Below are 19,311 nucleotides of genomic sequence, written 5' to 3'. Positions count from 1 at the left end.
TAATAACCGAACAAGGTAATCTCATAAATGGGAGTTCACCTAGAATGTTCATATCTGAGAGATATCAACATTCAAGGGTAAACAAAGAACGGTTGAATTCGAGCTCTGACTCCTTCAATCAGCCACTTTTCACAATATGTTACCAATAATGACTAAAGAACTTCTCTTTAAAGATATAACAGTGTTTATGAAACTTAGCAAAATTAAAAAAGTTAACAAATGCTTCATTCAATAAATAGCTATTCTAAAATCTAATTCTACCAAACAAAACACAAACAGCTTTGCACAGGGTTGGACACTTGCAGGTTGGACACTTTTGTCCGACGTTATCTGACAATCAGATGTGCAAAACGATGTCGGTGCGTGTATCTGTGCGCGCGAGTGTGGTGTTAGTCACAAGAGAGGGAGGAGGGAAAGCGATCGTGAGAGGGAGAGAAGCGGTTCTTTTTCCACAGAGAGCGCACGTATGGACGGCAGTCTGTAACGCACGTTGTCTGGTTTCAGATCGACAAATCAGTTTACTTTCTCACTCAAGGCAGCACAAACACAGTAGTCCCGAGCGAGACAAACACAAAATAGTCTAGCGTGGTGAACACAACTAACAGGCAGCAAACAGGCAGCAGCGGAGCGTTAACTGCAGCATGACCGGAAAGAAGCACAACCAGTTAGCCTCTGCTAGCCTCTTAGCTAACCCTGGCTATCTGTTTAGATCCAACCGGAGCACCGAGCCCCGATATGTTATTTAGGTTAAGGTGGAGAGAACCAGCGGGTCTGTTGGCCAGCTGAGTGAGTGAAACCTACGGAAAAAACACCGTGACCATCACGGTAAAACAGTACGTAGAGAACTGCTGTGTTCAGCTGCACAGATAGGAAATCCCTCGGCTGACAGGATGTACCACTCTGTGCGGGAAAATATTTTACCCTCCTATTTCTGGTTTATAACAATGATTGACAACCAGAATATTAGGTGCATTACTGCCACCCTCCGCTTCAGGCTGTGAACCAATGATTAAATCCTACACATTATTCCTGTCTGTCTAATAAACTACATAACGAACCTGCTGCTCCACCCAATTCTCGCGAATCCATTGATACAGGTTTGAAAGTGGTCGGACTTATAGTTTAGACGCCAGATGCCCCAGTTTGGCACAAAGTCCATGCCCAGAGATTGCCTCCCCATTGGTTTACATTGTAAGGTGTAATGTCGCACTCCAACTTTCAGGGCTTACTAAATCTAAACCGTTCGAGTTATTACAAAGTTTTTAATAACTTTTGCTCAACACAGTGTGATAAGTTAAGTATTAAAGTTTGAAGCCGATACCATTAACGCCCTAGGAGGAGATAGCGTTTATTCAAGGTCCAAAATTGGCACAAAATCATATTTTGAAATTGAGATTGCGGACAATGATGAGATACATAAACGCGAAAAATGACCACTTTTATCAAGATGGCCGACTTCCTGTAGGACTTACAATATGGCTCCAAGAGGCTTTTTTGTGCGTCTTCACATGATACATAAGCCTCCCGAATTTCTTTTTCCTAGGTTAATCTGGAAGGCGGGGCTACAATTTTGAAATTTTCAAGGGGGCGCTGTTGAGCCATATTGTCACGTCTATGCAAATGAAGTATCGAGGATTTTAACTGGTGTCACTCCAGACATGTGTGCCAAGTTTTGTGATTATACACCCATCCCTTATCCCTAAAATACAGCATTGTATTTCATGGCGAAGGATGTGTCGCCATGGCAACGGCGTTTGGTCATGGGTCATGACCTGCCCAATGTAGCATCACCAAGGTCTTACATCTTAGCTGAGTCAATTTCAGGTGCATCGGCCAAATTTCCTAGGAGTAATACAACAAAGAACGACACATGATACTTTCTGTTGCACTCTGGCCCGTCGGGATCAGATCACGCTTTTTAAAAATGAGGGATATTTCTTACAAGTGTGGTGTGCTTTTATTTTGAAAGTTTGATTGACATGTGTACTGTCAGGTGTGTACAGACAATAAGTAACTGCAGCTGGACACAGAAAAATACTCATATATTTGAATGGAGAGTGTGAGCGAACCCACACCTTTTTGAACATTTACTGCTTCCACATAATTTTAGATACAAACTTCATTTGAACTTTAAATGAGCCACGAGACTTTGACCTACAAATCTTGAATTTACATGTGTTTTCTATCTTTTATTGTTTTTGAGATATTAGAGTGTGAGTTTTAAAGTCTTTTCTTGCTCCTCCTGTGATTTTATAATGAGTGTGTATTGCGGAATGTTTCAGAGCACTGAGGGAGTGACATCACCAGGAGCAGTTGGAGAGGAGGATATTAGAGAACGCTTCTTGTGAAATATCCTCATAAATCCCATAACTTTGGCCAAATCCTACATAAAAATCACATTTTGTTGTAGGAATTTTCGTCGCGAATCCACTGATACAGGTTTGAAAGTGGTCGGACTTATAGTTTAGACGCCAGATGCCCCAGTTTGGCACAAAGTCCATGCCCAGAGATTGCCTCCCCATTGGTTTACATTGTAAGGTGTAATGTCGCACTCCAACTTTCAGGGCTTACTAAATCTAAACCGTTCGAGTTATTACAAAGTTTTTAATAACTTTTGCTCAACACAGTGTGATAAGTCATGTATTAAAGTTTGAAGCCGATACCATTAACGCCCTCGGAGGAGATAGCGTTTGTTCGGGGGCCAAAATTGGGGCAAAGTCTTATTTTGAAAAGCTGATTGCAGACTTCCTGTTGGATTTAGGTCAGGGGTGTCAGCGTATGATTTGTAGGTCTTGATGAGACGAATAATTGAGTTTTGGTTCGATCTCTCTACGACATTCCTACGGGCCGTGGCGGCCGTTTTAGATACATAGGTGGCGCTAGAGAGCACATTTTGGCACTTCGGGGGTTAATTTTTACATTTTATCAAATTTTTTACCAGACCTGATGTGCGTGCCAAATTTGGTGAGTTTTTGAGCATGTTTAGGGGGTCAAATTTAGAGTTAAAGTGGCGGATTAATAAAGAAAGAATAATAAGAAAGAAACAAACGCACGAAAAACAATAGGGTCTTCGCCCTTTGGGCTCAGGCCCTAATAATAATAAGAAAGAAACAAACACACGAAAAACAATGGGGTCTTCGCCCTTTGGGCTCAGGCCCTAATTAAAGCTGCAAGCAGCGTTGAACAGGCCTTTGCGCCCTTGTGCACGTCGGGCCGCGACGCAATCGAAGGGCTTCTGTGACGGGCATGTAGATGTCTTCAGACCCGGGCTGTTTTCAGACAGTACAAGAAAGAGATAAACATCACTTCCTTTGTCCACTATTTTGCCCGCTGTTGGGGCTGCTTTACATCACTGATGGAATATTGTCATGTACACGTGTTCAGGCCGGGAGTCTTATCAACCATGTAAAGTTTGGTGCAGACTGGAGCATTTACAATAAAGTTATAGCAACTTCCTCTGTCATGGCGAAACATCAAATCTCAATTGTGTGAGGATGAGAATTTTCTGTGGAAAAAATATGTGCATATATCAACATCGGCAACTGGCAAAAATGACAGTCAAAAAGTCATCATTTTAAATAATCATGATCTCAATATTGAACAAAAATAATTGTGATTATGATTTTTGCCATAACTGAGCACCCCTAAAAACAACATAAATTTTGATTTACATACACACACACACAAAAAGAGTTTAAATATGTATGTGATAAATTGTAAATATGTATGTAATGAATTGTTTTCTTTAATAAACTGTTACTTGAACATTTTTCAGTGTGCTCCTAAAGTTATATGTGTGCTCCTAATATTTTTCATTTAGGAGCACATGTACTCCTTGAAAAAAAGTAAGGATTGAACACTGCTGTCAGATGTGTAGAAACACTAAGTAACTGGAGTTACTCTCATTCTCTCTTTCTCCCTCTCAGCTGGAGAGATGGATTTCAGAGCGCTCTTCTTGTGAAATATCCTCATAAATCCCATGACTTTGGCCAAATCCTACATAAAAATCACATTTTTTTGTAGGAATTTTCGTTGCGAATCCATTGATACAGGTTTGAAAGTGGTCGGATTTATAGTTTAGACATCAGACGCCCCAGTTTGGCACAAAGTCCATGCCCAGAGATTGCCTCCCCATTGGTTTACATTGTAAGGTGTGATGTGGCACTCCAACTTTCAGGGCTTACTAGATCTAAACTGTTCGAGTTATTACAAAATTTTTAATAACTTTTGTTCAGCACAGTGTGATAAGTCATGTATTAAAGTTTGGAGCCGATACAATTAACGCCCTAGGAGGAGATAGCGTTTATTCAAGGTCCAAAATTGGCACAAAATCATACTTTCATGGGTGAACTGCGGACTTCCTGTTGGATTTAGGTCAGGGGTGTCAGCATATGATTTGTAGGTCTTGATGAGATGAATAATTGAGTTTTGGTTTGATCTCTCTACGACATTCCTACGGGCCGTGGCGGCCATTTTAGATACATAGGTGGTGCTCTCGAGCACATTTTGGCACTTTGGGGGTGAATTTTTACATTTTATCAAATTTTTCACCAGACCTGATGTGTGTGCCAAATTTGGTGAGTTTTTGAGCATGTTTAGGGGGTCAAATTTAGGGTTGAAGTGGCGTATTAATAAAGAAAGAATAAGAAAGAAACAAACACACGAAAAACAATAGGGTCTTCGCCCTTTGGGCTCAGGCCCTAACAATAGGGTCCTCACCCTTAGGCGAGGACTACTGTCTTACAGTAGTCCTCTGCCTTTTGGGCTTGGTCCCTAATAAACTGCTTCAGGTCATGGTTATGTCCTATCCTTGTTTGAACATGTAGTGATAAAACCTTTTATCAAAAAAACTAATCTACTTAGTACTCCATTGCATCCGACTGTCACTTCAAGGTACTGGGGAAAAAAAACGGTATTCTCACATTGCTGATCTCTGTTTCTCTGCTTTTCTTTGGAATTCTTGCTGTAATTCTGTTAGACCTCTCTGCTGTCTTTGAAATATATGACTATCGTATTCTCTTGGACCTCAGCAAATGGGGTTAATATTCAGGTTAAGGCTTTTTGGTAGTTTATCTCCAAGGTAGATACGTTTCAGGTTGTGCTTATAACTGTTTGTCTTCCTCTTTTGGCCTCCAGGTTCCATTTTATGTGCTATGTTTTTTTTCGCTATTCATGCTTCCAAAGGGGTTTGTTTCTAGAACACCCAACCATCTTTACTATCATTACACACATAGGCAGCACCAGGGGTGGCTTTAAAGGGCTTAAGCCCCATATGTTTTCAGCAAAGTCCTGAATCGTAACACAAATCATAGCTGCATAGGAACCAATGTGTTTTGAGCAGAATGGTTGGAGCAAAGCGCTGTTAGATCGGAAAACACCTCCTCCATGTAGTCTTTTTGCTCAGCCCAACAGTTTCCGGTGGCTTTCATTCCCTGACATTCAGACCACTAAAATGAAGCAAGAAAGGTGAACACATTGTGGGACATAACTAAGTTGCGAAAGCTTTAAACAGTGTTCACCAAATTTCTAACTTTACCGCAGAATAGAATAGAACTTTATTATACCAATAGTTATTAGTTATTCATAGTTAAGTTTATAGTTATTATAGTTGGCAGTGCATTGTGTGTGTGTGTGTGTGTGTGTGTGTGTGTGTGTGTGTTCACCATGGGGTGTGCATGCACACTGCATGTCTATGTGCATGTGTAGATTGATTATAAAATGGAAACACTATATTAGAAAACAAGTCATGGACATTAAAATATCTCTGAAAGTGGAACGACACAACAGACGCCACCTTGTCCCCGATAAAGATGACAATGATACTGAAGTGTTGAAGTCCATTCACGAGTCACAGAACTGTCTCTAGATGACACTGATTCAAGAGACAAAACATATTATGCGTGGAACAGTACACTAATGTTACTAGTAAATACCAAAACTACATGTAAATGTAAAAAAATACAGGTAGAGCTCATTGTCATTTTTGACACACTGAAGGTCATTGTAGTATTTATGGTATAGAAAAATCCATACAAATACATTGTGTTTACATTGGTTTCTCAGCAACATTCTGTCATTTATTTACATTTCTTTCTTGAAGTGGAGGTGTCTGCAGTGCGGGCTTACCATTGATGGTTACTGATACTACAAGAAATTGACATATGTGTAGATGTAATCAGGTTTCCTGAAAAAGAACACTCATGAACAAAAGGGAACAGAAAGGAGGCGCACATAAAACCAGTACACATGGGAAACAGTGACACACACACATGCACTGAGGAGGTCAGGATGTGGTTGTTTCTGTGTGCCCAGTGCTGTTGTCTCATACAAGAAATAACAGGAAACCAAGATTTGCAGCTACCTGCAAGTCATCTGCATTTACTATCAACTGCCATTAAGCAGGTGGTTCACTGCATTACTGTGGGGCCTGTGTGTTTTTTTCAGTAAACCATTATGTGAGTGCCCTCTACACACCCAATACACTGCCCTTAGCTAATTCAAAACCATTGTAATGTTTTTTTATTTATCTCCACACATGATATTAATGTCATAATTCAATTCTCAATCAGACATTTAATTCAGTCATTACACACCCCCTAGAGCTTAATTTTAAGATCTAGTAGAGATCTCAAAGTTTTCATTCATAATAAATATATGTTTGTTTGTGTGTGTGTGTGTGTGTGTGTGTGTGTGTGTGTGTGTGTGTGTGTGTTAATCGAAAAGACGGTATACGGTATGTACAGTCAAAGGCAACTCTAAATAACACTAATAAAAAATAATTTCCTGCACAGAACACATATCACTACCCAGGCCTGTGGTCATGCATTCAGTCATTCTAGTAGGAAGTCATGAGCAATCTCTGTGCATTTTTTGGCCAGACTACAGATTTTATAATGACATCTTCTTTTTACTCCCCTGGTTACCATAGATATTTTTATATCATTAATCTTATTTTATGTTTTATTTAGTGTCCAGTACAGCAGTACTGTGTCTGAGCTGATGAGGCTTATGGAAATCTAATACAAAAAACGTGGATGGACTCTGGATTCAAGGAGCAAGGGGCAGATGAAATGACGGAGTCAAAATAAGTCAGAAATTGTAACATCATCAGCAAAGAATCTTCTGCTTGAGGTTTCTTGGGGGAATTGTTGGGTCTCTCTCTCTGTAAATTAAAGAGTACGGTCTAGACCTGCTCCATGTGAAAAGTGCCCCGAGATGAATTTTGTTGTGATTTGGCACTATATGAATAAAATTAAATTGAATTGAATTGAATTCAAGTTATGCATTAACCACACCTGAAATAGTATAATCTGAATGACTGACTTTACATATGATAGACCTGAAAATGGTTGCCCTCTTTTAAAACTAACCATGAATACCACTCCCACCATGATGCTGTCTGCTAGAAACTTGCTAATTGAGAATGTGGGACTCTCTTAATTTTGTCAGATAAAATAGTTGTATTGTATTTTGTAATGTAAGGAGATTCAGCCATCTTGTTTTCTAAAAGTATTGCTGCTGAGGCCCTGTTATATGCATCAGTGAACAAAAACAGCCTCAAGATGGAGCTGCTTGAAGGAAATCTAGACACCGGAAATAAACACTCTGACAGCACCACACATCTGGTATTGTCACCAAATCTGTTGTTACATACTGACAGAGGATATACACACAATATGGAGCCTCAATTAAGAAGAAAGCATTTTGCTGTCTATTTCACATCAGGTAAGCCATAAACATGCTTGTTTAATTATCAGTGAATCTCCAGTTTTTGTATTGTTTAATAATCATGACATTCCTGTAAAGTACAAATGATACATGTTACAATATGCTTTTTAAGAAATGAAAGACTTTGTTCATCAAGTGTCAATTTAATATTTGAGGTTTAATACAGCAGTTTTCAATTGACTGAAGGCTGCTTTTCCATTTGTACCTTTACTGCATTCTAACATAAAAAGCTTTAATCTGCTATTTTAGAAATAAGCAGTGTTGAACATAAGCTACCTCGCATCCTGTGCAGAGATGACCTGTAGCAGCCACAAACGTTGTGGTTAACTAGTTTTTCCATCTTCGTCTGTATTAAGTCCACTGCAGACTGCTTGTTTATTAGATTTTTTTTGCTTTAACTGTATATTTAACACAGTCTGAATTAACAGTAATAAAAGTGAGATTTGTTTCATGGTCAGGGTTGTGCAACCATATATCTGACTCACATTTGGATTTCTGAAGTGATCGAGAGGAAACGGGTTCACTTGTATTTTTTAACTATTTGCATCTTGTCTACTATCAGAACTATCTTGTCTACACCAGAAACAACCTTATAATCTCATCATTTCTCCCTCTGTACTCAATCTCATTTTTTCTTCTCTGTAAATGCGTCATCCTCTAAATTGTCAATGTAGCAACAGGTGCTTAAAGGGTCAGTTCACCCATCATAGAAAGACAAACAAATGGGTGACAAATGAAAGAAAAAAAAAACACACGGGTCACAGGTCAGCTTCCAGAACAGCTTCAGTGCTTCTTGAGTAAGTGAACTCTACTGGAGGGATGAACCGCATTCTTCCAAAACATATTCCCTCATTTGGTGGTTGTGGTGGCTGTCTAACACGTTGCTCCAAAATCTCTCATAGCTGTTCGAGTTGTGTCGAGATCTGGTGACTGTGAAGGTCATAGCATATAATTCACATCACCAAACCAATCAGTGAGCCCTCTTGACCTGGAAGCATCCTCATTCATTATGTGTCTCCAGTTATGTATTCAGGTTTTTTCTTTAACTTATTGCCTGTTTGTATGTCATCTCATGAAACCTTTGTATAGCTATGCAAATAGTTTCCGATTTATGTGACAAGGTTTTTAGATTTCAGCTTCTGAGACTTCTGCAGATGTCTGAATAAAATCAAAACAAACATATACACCTATGTCTGAACTACAAAAGCAATAGCTTTAACAGATGAAGCCTGAAATGTGATGTATTCCATATCTGAACAGGGCTCTACCTATGGTACCTATGGTATCAATTGACACTATACTATTCAATACTCGGTAATATTGAAGCATATTGGTCATACAAGAATGGTATCCACGCTCATGGCTCCTCAGAGATCCCTCCTCGCTCCTCGTTCCTCAGAGCAGAAATGCGCTTTGGAACAGCCTTCATGATGGTGGACCAGAATGACTTCCAGGTTGAGTAAGGAGTGAGGACTGATCAAATAAGGGAATTGGCATGTTCCCCCTGTTTTTTGATTAATTGATTTTAAATGTAGTTTTCAATAGCATTTCTGTGAGCATTTTGCAGCTCTGATCTAATCTTGTCATCAAACTGTCACAGAGGCCCACAGTTTCATCAGGAACAAAGCAATCTCACGTCACATTAACACCTTCTCTCTTTCAGTTCTGCTGTCGTGTGTGTGGGCAGGTGAAAATGAGGTAGCTGCAAGAGAGGGAGCAACTGTCACCTTAAAGACAAGAGAAAGCGGAAGCTACAGTAACATCCAGATAGTGTGGACTTTTGGAACTGAAAATCCAAACATGCGTATTGCCATTGTGAAGAGCAGAGAGGTGAGGAGTGAGTATGATGAGCGTTTCAGAGGCAGACTGCAGCTGGACAGTTGGAGTGGAGCTCTGACCATCACAAACCTCAGACTCAGTGACTCTGGGGTTTACATGTGGCAGTCCATTGGCAGCACCATCTTATTCCAGAATTTCCACCTTACTGTCTACAGTGAGTAGATCTTACAATTCTTCTCAGTGGAAATGGGAATGGAAGTCACTCAGTTTTACAAGGTCATATAAGACTCATGAATGTGTTCACAGGGATTAAAGAAAATATCAGTGGATTCATACAGACACTAAAGATGAGCTACAACAATTCTTTATAATTGATTGCATGCTATAGCTGTCAATTCTATGGTTAAGGTCTTGTTAGGTTTAGGCACAAAAAACACTTGGTTAGGTTTAGGGAAAGATCATGGTTTAGATAAAACAATCAAATAAAAGAGAAACACGTGGTGTGGGTTAAATTGACTACTTCCTTCAGTTTAATATTGCAGCAGTCCAGTTTATGAGTAATCTGAACTCACACACTTCATCTGTTGTCACAAAGTTATGGAATTATTACAAAGACATTTGCAACAAACCATGTGTATTAAACCAAATTGGCTGCATGCAAGACTAGCCCCTCATTAGCCCCTCAAGCTTATACCATGAGAGCGCATGGTGCACACAGCTGTCTCCCTCTCTTTAACCAATAATAATTAAATCCATGGTGGGGCAACACAAACTATATAGACCATACTTTGTTAGAAGTTAAATCCATCAGTCCACAGTTGAGGATTTAAGTATGTGTGTGTGTGTATGTCTGCATTGCGGGGGCTGGGTGTCCCCGTGAAGAATCGCACTGATGGGCCCTTATAGTGGAACAATGGGAATCAGTACGTGTTGATGGATATTACTATCTCAACTGCCACATAAACCGATTAAATCTGAAAAAAGAAAGAAAATAATGACAGTTTATGTGTCAAAAAACAATGTTTTCAGGTCATCTAAACTCATCTTCAAATCTCCATTGTACGATCATGAAGTTGTCTGTCAAAGTAAACAATACTGTTAGGGCTAGGTTAGCGAACCCAAGAGCAGGACACTGAGGCAGGAGGTAGCAAGCAGCGTATAATTTATTTGCAAAGTTATAGCTGGGAGGCTTGGGCCAGGGTCTGGGCTGGTAGCCGGGAACCTGGAGCTTGGGCTGGGCGTGAGGCTGGGCAGAGGGAATGGAGAGGGGAATCGGGCAGGGGGATGGACTGGTAGCCGGGAACCTGGAGCTTGGGCTGGGCGTGAGACTGGGCAGAGGGAATGGAGAGGGGAGCCAGGCAGGGGGATGTGCCGAGCAGGCGAGGCAGGAGGGCAGGAGACAGGAGCCGGAGTCAGGTGAAGGCAAACTGTAGGAACAGAGAAACAGGGATTAGCAATGCTGTAGAAACTGAACCGTGGTAAAGTAACTAGGCTGGAAGCACGACTGACTGTGACAAACAGAGTCTACAATCTGGCAGTGAGTAGGAGGTTGAACCCGATATTTCAGCAGAACTCCTGATGGATGGCAGCTGGTCGACTTCCACACACCTGTCTCCACTCCTGTATTTAGGCATAGAGAGAGAGAGAGAGACACACCCACACGCACTGGGAGGGGTCAGAAGTGGAGAGCATGACAAATATAGGTTAGTGACAACAGTTAAACTGTGTTATCGCAAAGAAACGCGAAGAGAATTATCAGTGTGCGTTATGTCATGGTGCATCATATACACATAGAGCAAAGCTGGATCTCTGCTCCAAGAATACAGAAGCTACAAGCTTTGAATAAAGTGAAGTCACTCCTCAAACCATCCCCCAAACCTTCTCTACATGCAGCACCTTACATTTCCAAGACAGACTAAAGGTGTGAAAGTGTATCTCTTTGTCTCTGATTGTGCTGACGCAAACATGCGGTTTCCCCATGATTAACAATGTTACATGTTTTGCGGACATTTGCATCAGACACTGAATATAGCCTATTTTTAGGCCATGACATATAAACCAGCTATCCAGATTTTGACTAACTGACTTGAGTATTTTTATTTGATGCTACTTTATACTTCCACCCCACTACATTTCAGAGGGAAATGTACTTTCTACCCCACTACATTTATTTGACAGCTTTAGTTACTTTTCCAATGAAGATTTGACACAATGGATAATATAAAAAGCTTTTAAAATACAACACATTGTTAAAGCCAACCTTGTTGGCTTTTGATGTCTTTAAAAATGCAGTGTGTTCTTGGGGTCAACAGGTCCACCAAACAGTTATTTTTCCCTCTAAACTTCTCACATGGTTTCATTTAAATACATTTTCAAATGACCCAATAGTTTACCAAATATCCAAGAAAACAGATTTGTGTATCAGAACTTTCTTTTTTCTTCTTTCCTCTCCCATTGATCATCATGACCCTTTAGATTTATCTGATGACCCTTTGGATGGGCCTGACCCCTAGATTGGGAGCCACTGGACTAAACTAGCTAACTGTATATAAAATAGTTCAAACTAGCTCCACCTCTAGCAGCTACAACAGTTACATGCTGCTTACACACTGATGCTTCAGTATTAACAATCTTACTTTGTTTTTATTTTACAATAATATGATCATTCTCTAAAATCTGATGTATTGTTATTATAGATTACTACACAAAAGCATGTAAAGCAGTTAAAATAAGCCCCACTTTAACCAGCAACAACATGAAAATACGGGTTACATTACAATCCAAAAATGTAATATTTTTATAATGATATACAGTGTAATAAGTTGATTGATTCTTCATAATTACTCTACGTTTACTTTTATACTTTCATACAACTTCAAAAAAAAAAAAAACAACAAAAATCAGTAAATTAGACAAATTGTGATACAGGGCTTACAAAAAGCATAAAACACAAACTAAAGGATTCAACCACCATTAATTATAAGTGAGCAAGAGAGAGAAAAAACACAAACAGAGACATAGATTAGGCAGATATAGAATTATGACAATGAAAACTAATCAAGCAATAAATAATATTACAAAACAAGAATTTAGCAGGAACTCTTGGTTCAGTGCCACAAAACCACACCACAAGCCAGGAGAGAGGTAACGCAATAAGACACGAGGAAAAACCCACTAACCATTGAGATCTTGGGATGTTACCTGGACGTCAGCTGGACTCTCTGGGTGTTCCAGCAATATCAAAATATGTTGTTACCATCATCATCAGGTCTTTTCAGCTACTCTGTTAATGTTTATATATACAGCATAGATTCTGTAGCTTTATAAATCCTATATGTCTAGATCAGAATCAGAATCATAGCAAGGTTATTGCCAGGTAGGTTTGCACATACAAGGAATTTGTCTTGCTGTTGTGGTGCAAGATTAACAAGTTATTATGCTCTACTTTCTAAAATGTTCCAAATGACAACGAAGGCAGTCTGTTATATGTTTTGACAACGTTACTTTCGAGATCATAAATGATATGTAACCAAACTCACAGCAAACATATTAAGTATCTTATTTAAGAAGTTATAGACATATGCAATAACACACTGAAGTAGTCTGTGTCATTATTTTAGTGGGATAAACAAAACACAAAAATATGATCAAAAGTATAGCTTCTTTGAGATTATCTAACACTTTTAATTCCATCTGATTCACTTTGCAACAGTTTCCATTGAGGGGCTGCTGCAGGCTAATGTTAATGCTAACTGCAGGATGTCAAACAACCGCATATTCTGTGAGGAAACAGAGGCTTTAAATCACTGAAGTTTTCATCAACAGGATTATAGAATATGCTAACAAATAAGCTGACTCCAAAAGCAAACTTACCCAAAAATGTTATTTTTGTAATAAAACTTTTCACTTTTCAGTACACAGTTACAAAGTACTTTACAGAGCAAGATAAAATAGTACACACAGTTAGGATAAAAACAACAAAAATATCATTAAAACACAGAACATAAGACCTGATAAAACAAAGTGTATAATAAGGACAAGTGAAATATTAAAGCTGCAAGCAGCGTTGGTTGGGACCTCGCACTCTGGCCCGTCGGGATCGGATCATTTTGCTTTTTAAAAATGAGGGATATTTCTTACAAGTGTGGTGTGCTTTTACTTTGAAAGTGTGTTTAAAATGTGTACTGTCAGGTGAGTAGAGACAATGAGTAACTGCAGCTGGACACAGAAAAATACTCATATTTGAATGGAGAGTGTGAGCGAACCCACACCTTTTTGATAATTTACTGCCTCCACATAGCTTTAGATACAAACTTCATTTGAACTTTAAATGAGTCACAAGACTTTGACCTACAAATCTTGAATTTACATGTGTTTTCTATCTTTTATTGTTTTTGATATATTAGAGTGTGAGTTTTAAAGTCTTTTCTTGCTCCTCCTGTGATTTTATAGTGTGTATTGCGGAATGTTCCACAGCACTGAGGGAGTGACATCACCAGGAGCAGTTGGAGAGCAGGATTTTAGAGTACACTTTTTGTGAAATCTCCTCATAAATGCAATTACTTTGGCCAAATCCAACATTAAAAATCATATTTTAGTAGGAAATTTCGTTGCGAATCCATTGATACGGGTTTGAAAGTAGTCAGACTTATAGTTTAGATGTCAGAAGCATCTGTTTGACACAAAGTTCATGCCCATAGATTGCCTCCCCATTGGTTTACATTGTAAGGTGCAATGTGGCACTACAACTTTCAGGGATTGCCTCCCCATTGGTTTACATTGTAAGGTGTGAAGTGGCACTACAACTTTCAGGGCTTATAAAACGGTTCGAGTTATTACAAAGTTTTTAACAAAGTTTTTAACAACTTTTTTTCAGCACAGTGTTTTTCAGTAAGTCATGTATGTATGATACCATTAACACCCTCGGAGGAGATAGCGTTTGTGCGGGGTCCAAAATTGGGGCAAAGTCTTATTTTGATATTGAGATTGCGGACTTCATGTTGGATTTAGGTCAGGGTTGTCAGTGTATGATTTGTAGGTCTTGATGAGACAAATAATTGAGTTTTGGTTTGATCTCTCTCCAACATTCGTACGGGCCATGGCGGCCATTTTAGTTACATAGGTGGTGCTAGAGAGCACATTTTGGCACTTTAGGGGTTAATTTTTACATTTTATCAAATTTTTCACCAGACCTGATGTGCATGCCAAATTTGGTGAGTTTTTGAGCATGTTTAGGGGGTCAAATTTAGGGTTTAAGTGGCATAATAATAAAGAAAGAAAGAAACAAACGCACGAAAAACAATAGGGTCCTCGCCCTTAGGTGAGGACTACTGTTTTACAGTAGTACTCTGCCTTTTGGGCCCTGTCCCTAAAAAGTGATAAACGAGGAACAGAAACTTGACAAACAACAGATTTACTAAAAAAGCCTTCCTGTAAAAGTAATATCTGAGAAGAGATTTAAAAGAGTTTGCAAACAGTTAGGGAGTTCCACAGCTGCAGAGCTCTAATGGAAAACACCTGGTTACCTTTTGTAATTTGTTAAAAGTCTGGCAGCCGAGTTTACGAGTTTATGAGCTGGAGACAGGAAATGGCCTTTTGGCTGAGCCTCAAATATAGGTAATTACAATAATCCAGTCGTGATGAATGCATGGATAACTTTTTCAAAGTCCTCTTGAGATAAAAGACTTTTAACTTTTACAATGTTCCTAATTTGGAGAAAGCATGATTGTACTGCCTTGGTGATTTGTATGTCAAAACAAAGCTCAAAGTCAAAGATCACACCAAAATTGCAGGCAAAGTGCTTAATGTTGGAGGACAGATTCCCAAGATTTCTTTTTCAAGTGACCGGTCAGATAAGGGGGACCGAATAAAAGGCTGTCAGTTTGGACTAATTGAGCCAGAGGAAGTTTTGTGACATCCAGCATTTGATATCAGAGAGACACGCCATAACATGAGAATTTGTCTGTGTCACTACCAGTAAGCAGAACATAAGTTGGGTGTCATCCGCATAACAGTGGAAATTGATATTATGGTTATGGATGATCTGACCCAAAGGAAGCATATAAAAAGAAAATGATATAGGACCAAGAATTGACCCCTGGGGAACACCACATGAGAGGGGGGCTGGAGCTGAGGAAAATTCTCCCATTACAACAGAGAATGATCTGTTTAGAGAGGTAAGAGCAAAACCAGGCATGAGCAGTGTCCTTAATGCCAACACAGTATTCCAATTGAGTGGAATTAAAACTGAAAAGGCCCTAGAGTCAGCAGCGAGCAGTAGGCTGTTGGTTATTCATATGTGAGATTAACTGAGAGTCGACAAACTTTAAAAAAAAAATTTGGATAAAAAAGGTAAGTTTCAAATTGGTTAAATTATTCAAAACAAGATAGTCAAGTGTAGGTCTTTCAGAAATCTAGTGGGGATAATGTCTAATTGACAGGGAAGAATTTAAGTGGGAGTTTAACTCTTCTTAGTCTAACATAGAAATTTGCTTAAAGTGAGGCATACTGGTGGAGGGTTCAGTACAGATGAGGGTATTTCTCGTCACAGGTGTACTGTTCAACTGCTCACATTTCTCAGTGGAGGCTTCCATAGGCTGACTATGATGAGTAAAACCCTAGGGTTGTGGCAGCTACTAGCAATCAGATTGGAAAAATAGGATATCTAGCGATCTACCTTGCTACCTTAACTGCATGCTGATAGGCCAACATCAAGCTTTTAAGGATATTGAGAGATACCTTGAGTTTGTCTTTCTTCCCTTTTTCGCTCAGCTCTCATACATTGCCTCTTTAAGGATAGTCTGACATGTTCTACATGTTTACAGAGAGACCCTTCTGATTAAGGGTATTACTGGCCAAAGCAGCTAAGAACTTTTTGCAAAAACTGCTAGCTGACCAAGAGCGGATACAGGTAGATGGCTTATGAGCAGGAAGTGGGAGCAAGGTATGAAAAATCACAGCTTTGTGATCAGAGACATTAAAATATAGCAATTTAATATTATTTAGAGAAACACTATAAGACAGCACAAGGTCAAGAGTTAGTAATGTAGGTAATAATAAGTTGAAAATTCACATTTTTTCAAGCCACACAAAGGTCACATGCCCTTAGTACATTGAGAGGGCTTTTGGTTGCTTGAATTGTTCCTTCTGTCTATAATGGATATCAAGAGATTCCTTCCTAACATGCTTCCATTTTAAGAGACTTCGGACAAAATCCAGTTCTATAGTTCAGCTGAAGCTAATATGAGGCCTCAGCAGTCTGTCTTAGACAAAGTAAGAGGGTATTCACCAAAGCTATAGTAGTTTAGTACAAATATCCCTCTATTTGTTTTCACAGAGAGTTTCCTTGTTGAGCTTCAGTGGAGGGATAGAATATAAAGAGTGAATTTTGTACCAAAAAGACTGTAACTTGCCCACCTAATTTGTCTAATTCAGACTTATTCACTACAGCTGAACTTCAGATTTTTTTTTCACAGAATGATGCCTGTAGATTTTTCCCACATCTCTAGCTATACCAGAAAGCTCTCAGTGGCACTCATGACATTACATTTTTCATTATTTGTCTTTCCCACAGGCTCTGTCTCCCCTCCAACCATAAAGGTCAATGCATCTTTGGTCAACACAAGATGTAGTTCACTCACAGTGGAGTGTTCTGTGGAAAACAGCAGAGAGCTGATCCTGTCCTGGTTCAGAGGGAGAGAGAGACTGAAAACTACAAGCAGTCCTAATCTTTCTACCAGGGTTTTTCTTCCTCTGGAGATACAGTATCATGATGGAGACAACTACAGCTGCTTGGCTGAAAATCCTGTGGAAGAAAAGGCCACCAAACTTCATACAGAGGACACATGTCTGAAGAATGAAGGTATGATGATGACAAAACACTGGGACACAATGCTCTTCCTTTCTGTCTCTATCCCATTTGTGGTTGAGAAAAGCAAGGTAATGTAGATGTTCAGTAGATAATCACCAAGATTGTGTGACTTTAGGATGCTACAATTAGTAAAAACTTAAGGTAATGAATTTTTTGGCATCATTCTATGATTTCTGAATAATCTCAGTGAAAAAAAAATCAAAAATTATAATTTAAATCTGAACTTCCTGAATTTGTTTAAGAATGATAAAGTTAACATTTGGGATTTTGGCACTATAACAAAATCAATGAGAGTATCTTTATAGGTCCAAGCTGTACTGTTTCTTTTCATCTCAATCCCTTAGAGAGCTGGTGTCAGACTGAAGCCACAGTACGACTGGTTATCTCTGCTGTAGTCGGCATGGCTTTGATTTTTCTCATCGTGGACCACATGAGACTCCGAAGATGAAACTAACTGGGACCCTGAGGACCGTCAGTACACACTGCCATCGCCATCAAAAACACACAGACTGTTAATACTGTCCAGGGATGTTAGTAATTTGAACAAAAATGAACACTTCAAATTTTTAGGTGAGTCAGACTATATGCCACTGATTTATAGTAAATTAAAGGGAAGGAAGTCTGGTCATATTCTATATTTTTCTTATTTGTCAACAAATCCCATGTAAACATCAAAATATTGTTTTGACTCAATCCCATATACATTACCCTGCTACCAGAAATACTCACTCAGCATCATATGTGTATTAATCCCCCACTGAAAATAGTCCCCAACAAAGTCTATTGGCCCAGCTATTCGAGACTTTTTGAAAATGACACATTTGTGAGTGAATTTTTAGATTTACTTCTTAAGTAGGAACCAATAAGCTTGGGGTTGAGAGCCACAGACAGGGAATAGAAGTCAGACAGTATTAAGACACGCACTAACACATTGTTGGTTTTTGGTCTTTTAATGGGATTTAATGACAAAGAGAAAATCATAGAATATTCCCAACTTTATTCTTTACCTTTGTGATGTTTTGGTACAATTCATATGTGAAATGCCATCAAATGTTAAAGGATCACTTGGAGTTGATACCTCCATCTTTCATCTAAATTTGGTTGCAATTGCAGACTATGTTCAAGAGCTACAATAGTTTTGCAAAATAGGTCACTACAAGAATTGGGCCACTAATTACAGAAAAATGTCTAGTTTAATGACTAAAACAAACACAAACAAACATCGACAACTTAGGCAACCGTCAGATAATCTGAGGCAAAGGAGAAGCTGTGTTTTCTGCACCTAGCAGACATCCCTAGATTTTATTCTCAAATGTAAATAAGAAGAAGTTCAAAAGTTCCACGTAGTGTGATGTAAGTGACAGATAAAGAAAAGGTCACTATTTTGTGTAAAATCATGTAACATCAGCATAGAACTGATAGATGTCCTGGAGATAAGCGATATGTGGTAATACAAATAAGAGGAAGTTGTAGAGTTATAAAATGAAAAGCCAAGAGTAGCTCGAGGTCCAGTTCCTTTTTCTTTTTGCGGAACCTCCTTTTCAGAGATATCTTTGACACTCTCTTTAGTCTTTTAGCTTTTTGCTTTTTAATTTTTGCTTACGTTGTTTGTATTTTACTTTTTGCATCCTCACATTGCTTATTTTGTAAAACCAAATAAAACTGGTTTGTATTTTTATACACTCCAACCAAACTGGTTTGTATTTTTATACACTCCAACCAAAGTTCCTGACTTGTGCTCATCTCTGAGGTCCTTTGGTATTCCTTTAAGGTAAGCAAAGACCCCTCCTTTGGGAAAGGCTGACATTAGTTTTAAATTTATTTAGATTATAAATTATATTGAATTTTGCAAAGGTCAACTTAGTACTGTTTATTGAATAACAGAGTGGTAATGGTTCAGATTTAGTGAATGAGGACAACTTACTGCTGTACAT

At 38.9% G+C, this 19,311-nt stretch overlaps 1 protein-coding gene across 1 annotated transcript; it reads left to right on the top strand.

The window, feature by feature from the left end:
• Window positions 1-7,579: 7,579 nt before the first annotated feature.
• Window positions 7,580-19,070, top strand: LOC137179674 (CD48 antigen-like). Its single transcript, XM_067584526.1, has 4 exons — window positions 7,580-7,725; window positions 9,392-9,721; window positions 17,081-17,368; window positions 17,722-19,070. The coding sequence occupies exons 1-4, from the start codon at window positions 7,677-7,679 to the stop codon at window positions 17,823-17,825; spliced, it is 771 nt and encodes a 256-aa protein (XP_067440627.1). The 5' UTR covers window positions 7,580-7,676; the 3' UTR covers window positions 17,826-19,070.
• The last annotated feature ends 241 nt before the right edge of the window (window positions 19,071-19,311 follow it).

This window comes from Thunnus thynnus, chromosome 3 (genome assembly GCF_963924715.1).
Source record: "Thunnus thynnus chromosome 3, fThuThy2.1, whole genome shotgun sequence".
NCBI lineage: Eukaryota > Metazoa > Chordata > Actinopteri > Scombriformes > Scombridae > Thunnus > Thunnus thynnus.
This window is presented reverse-complemented; position numbering and strand designations above follow the sequence as displayed.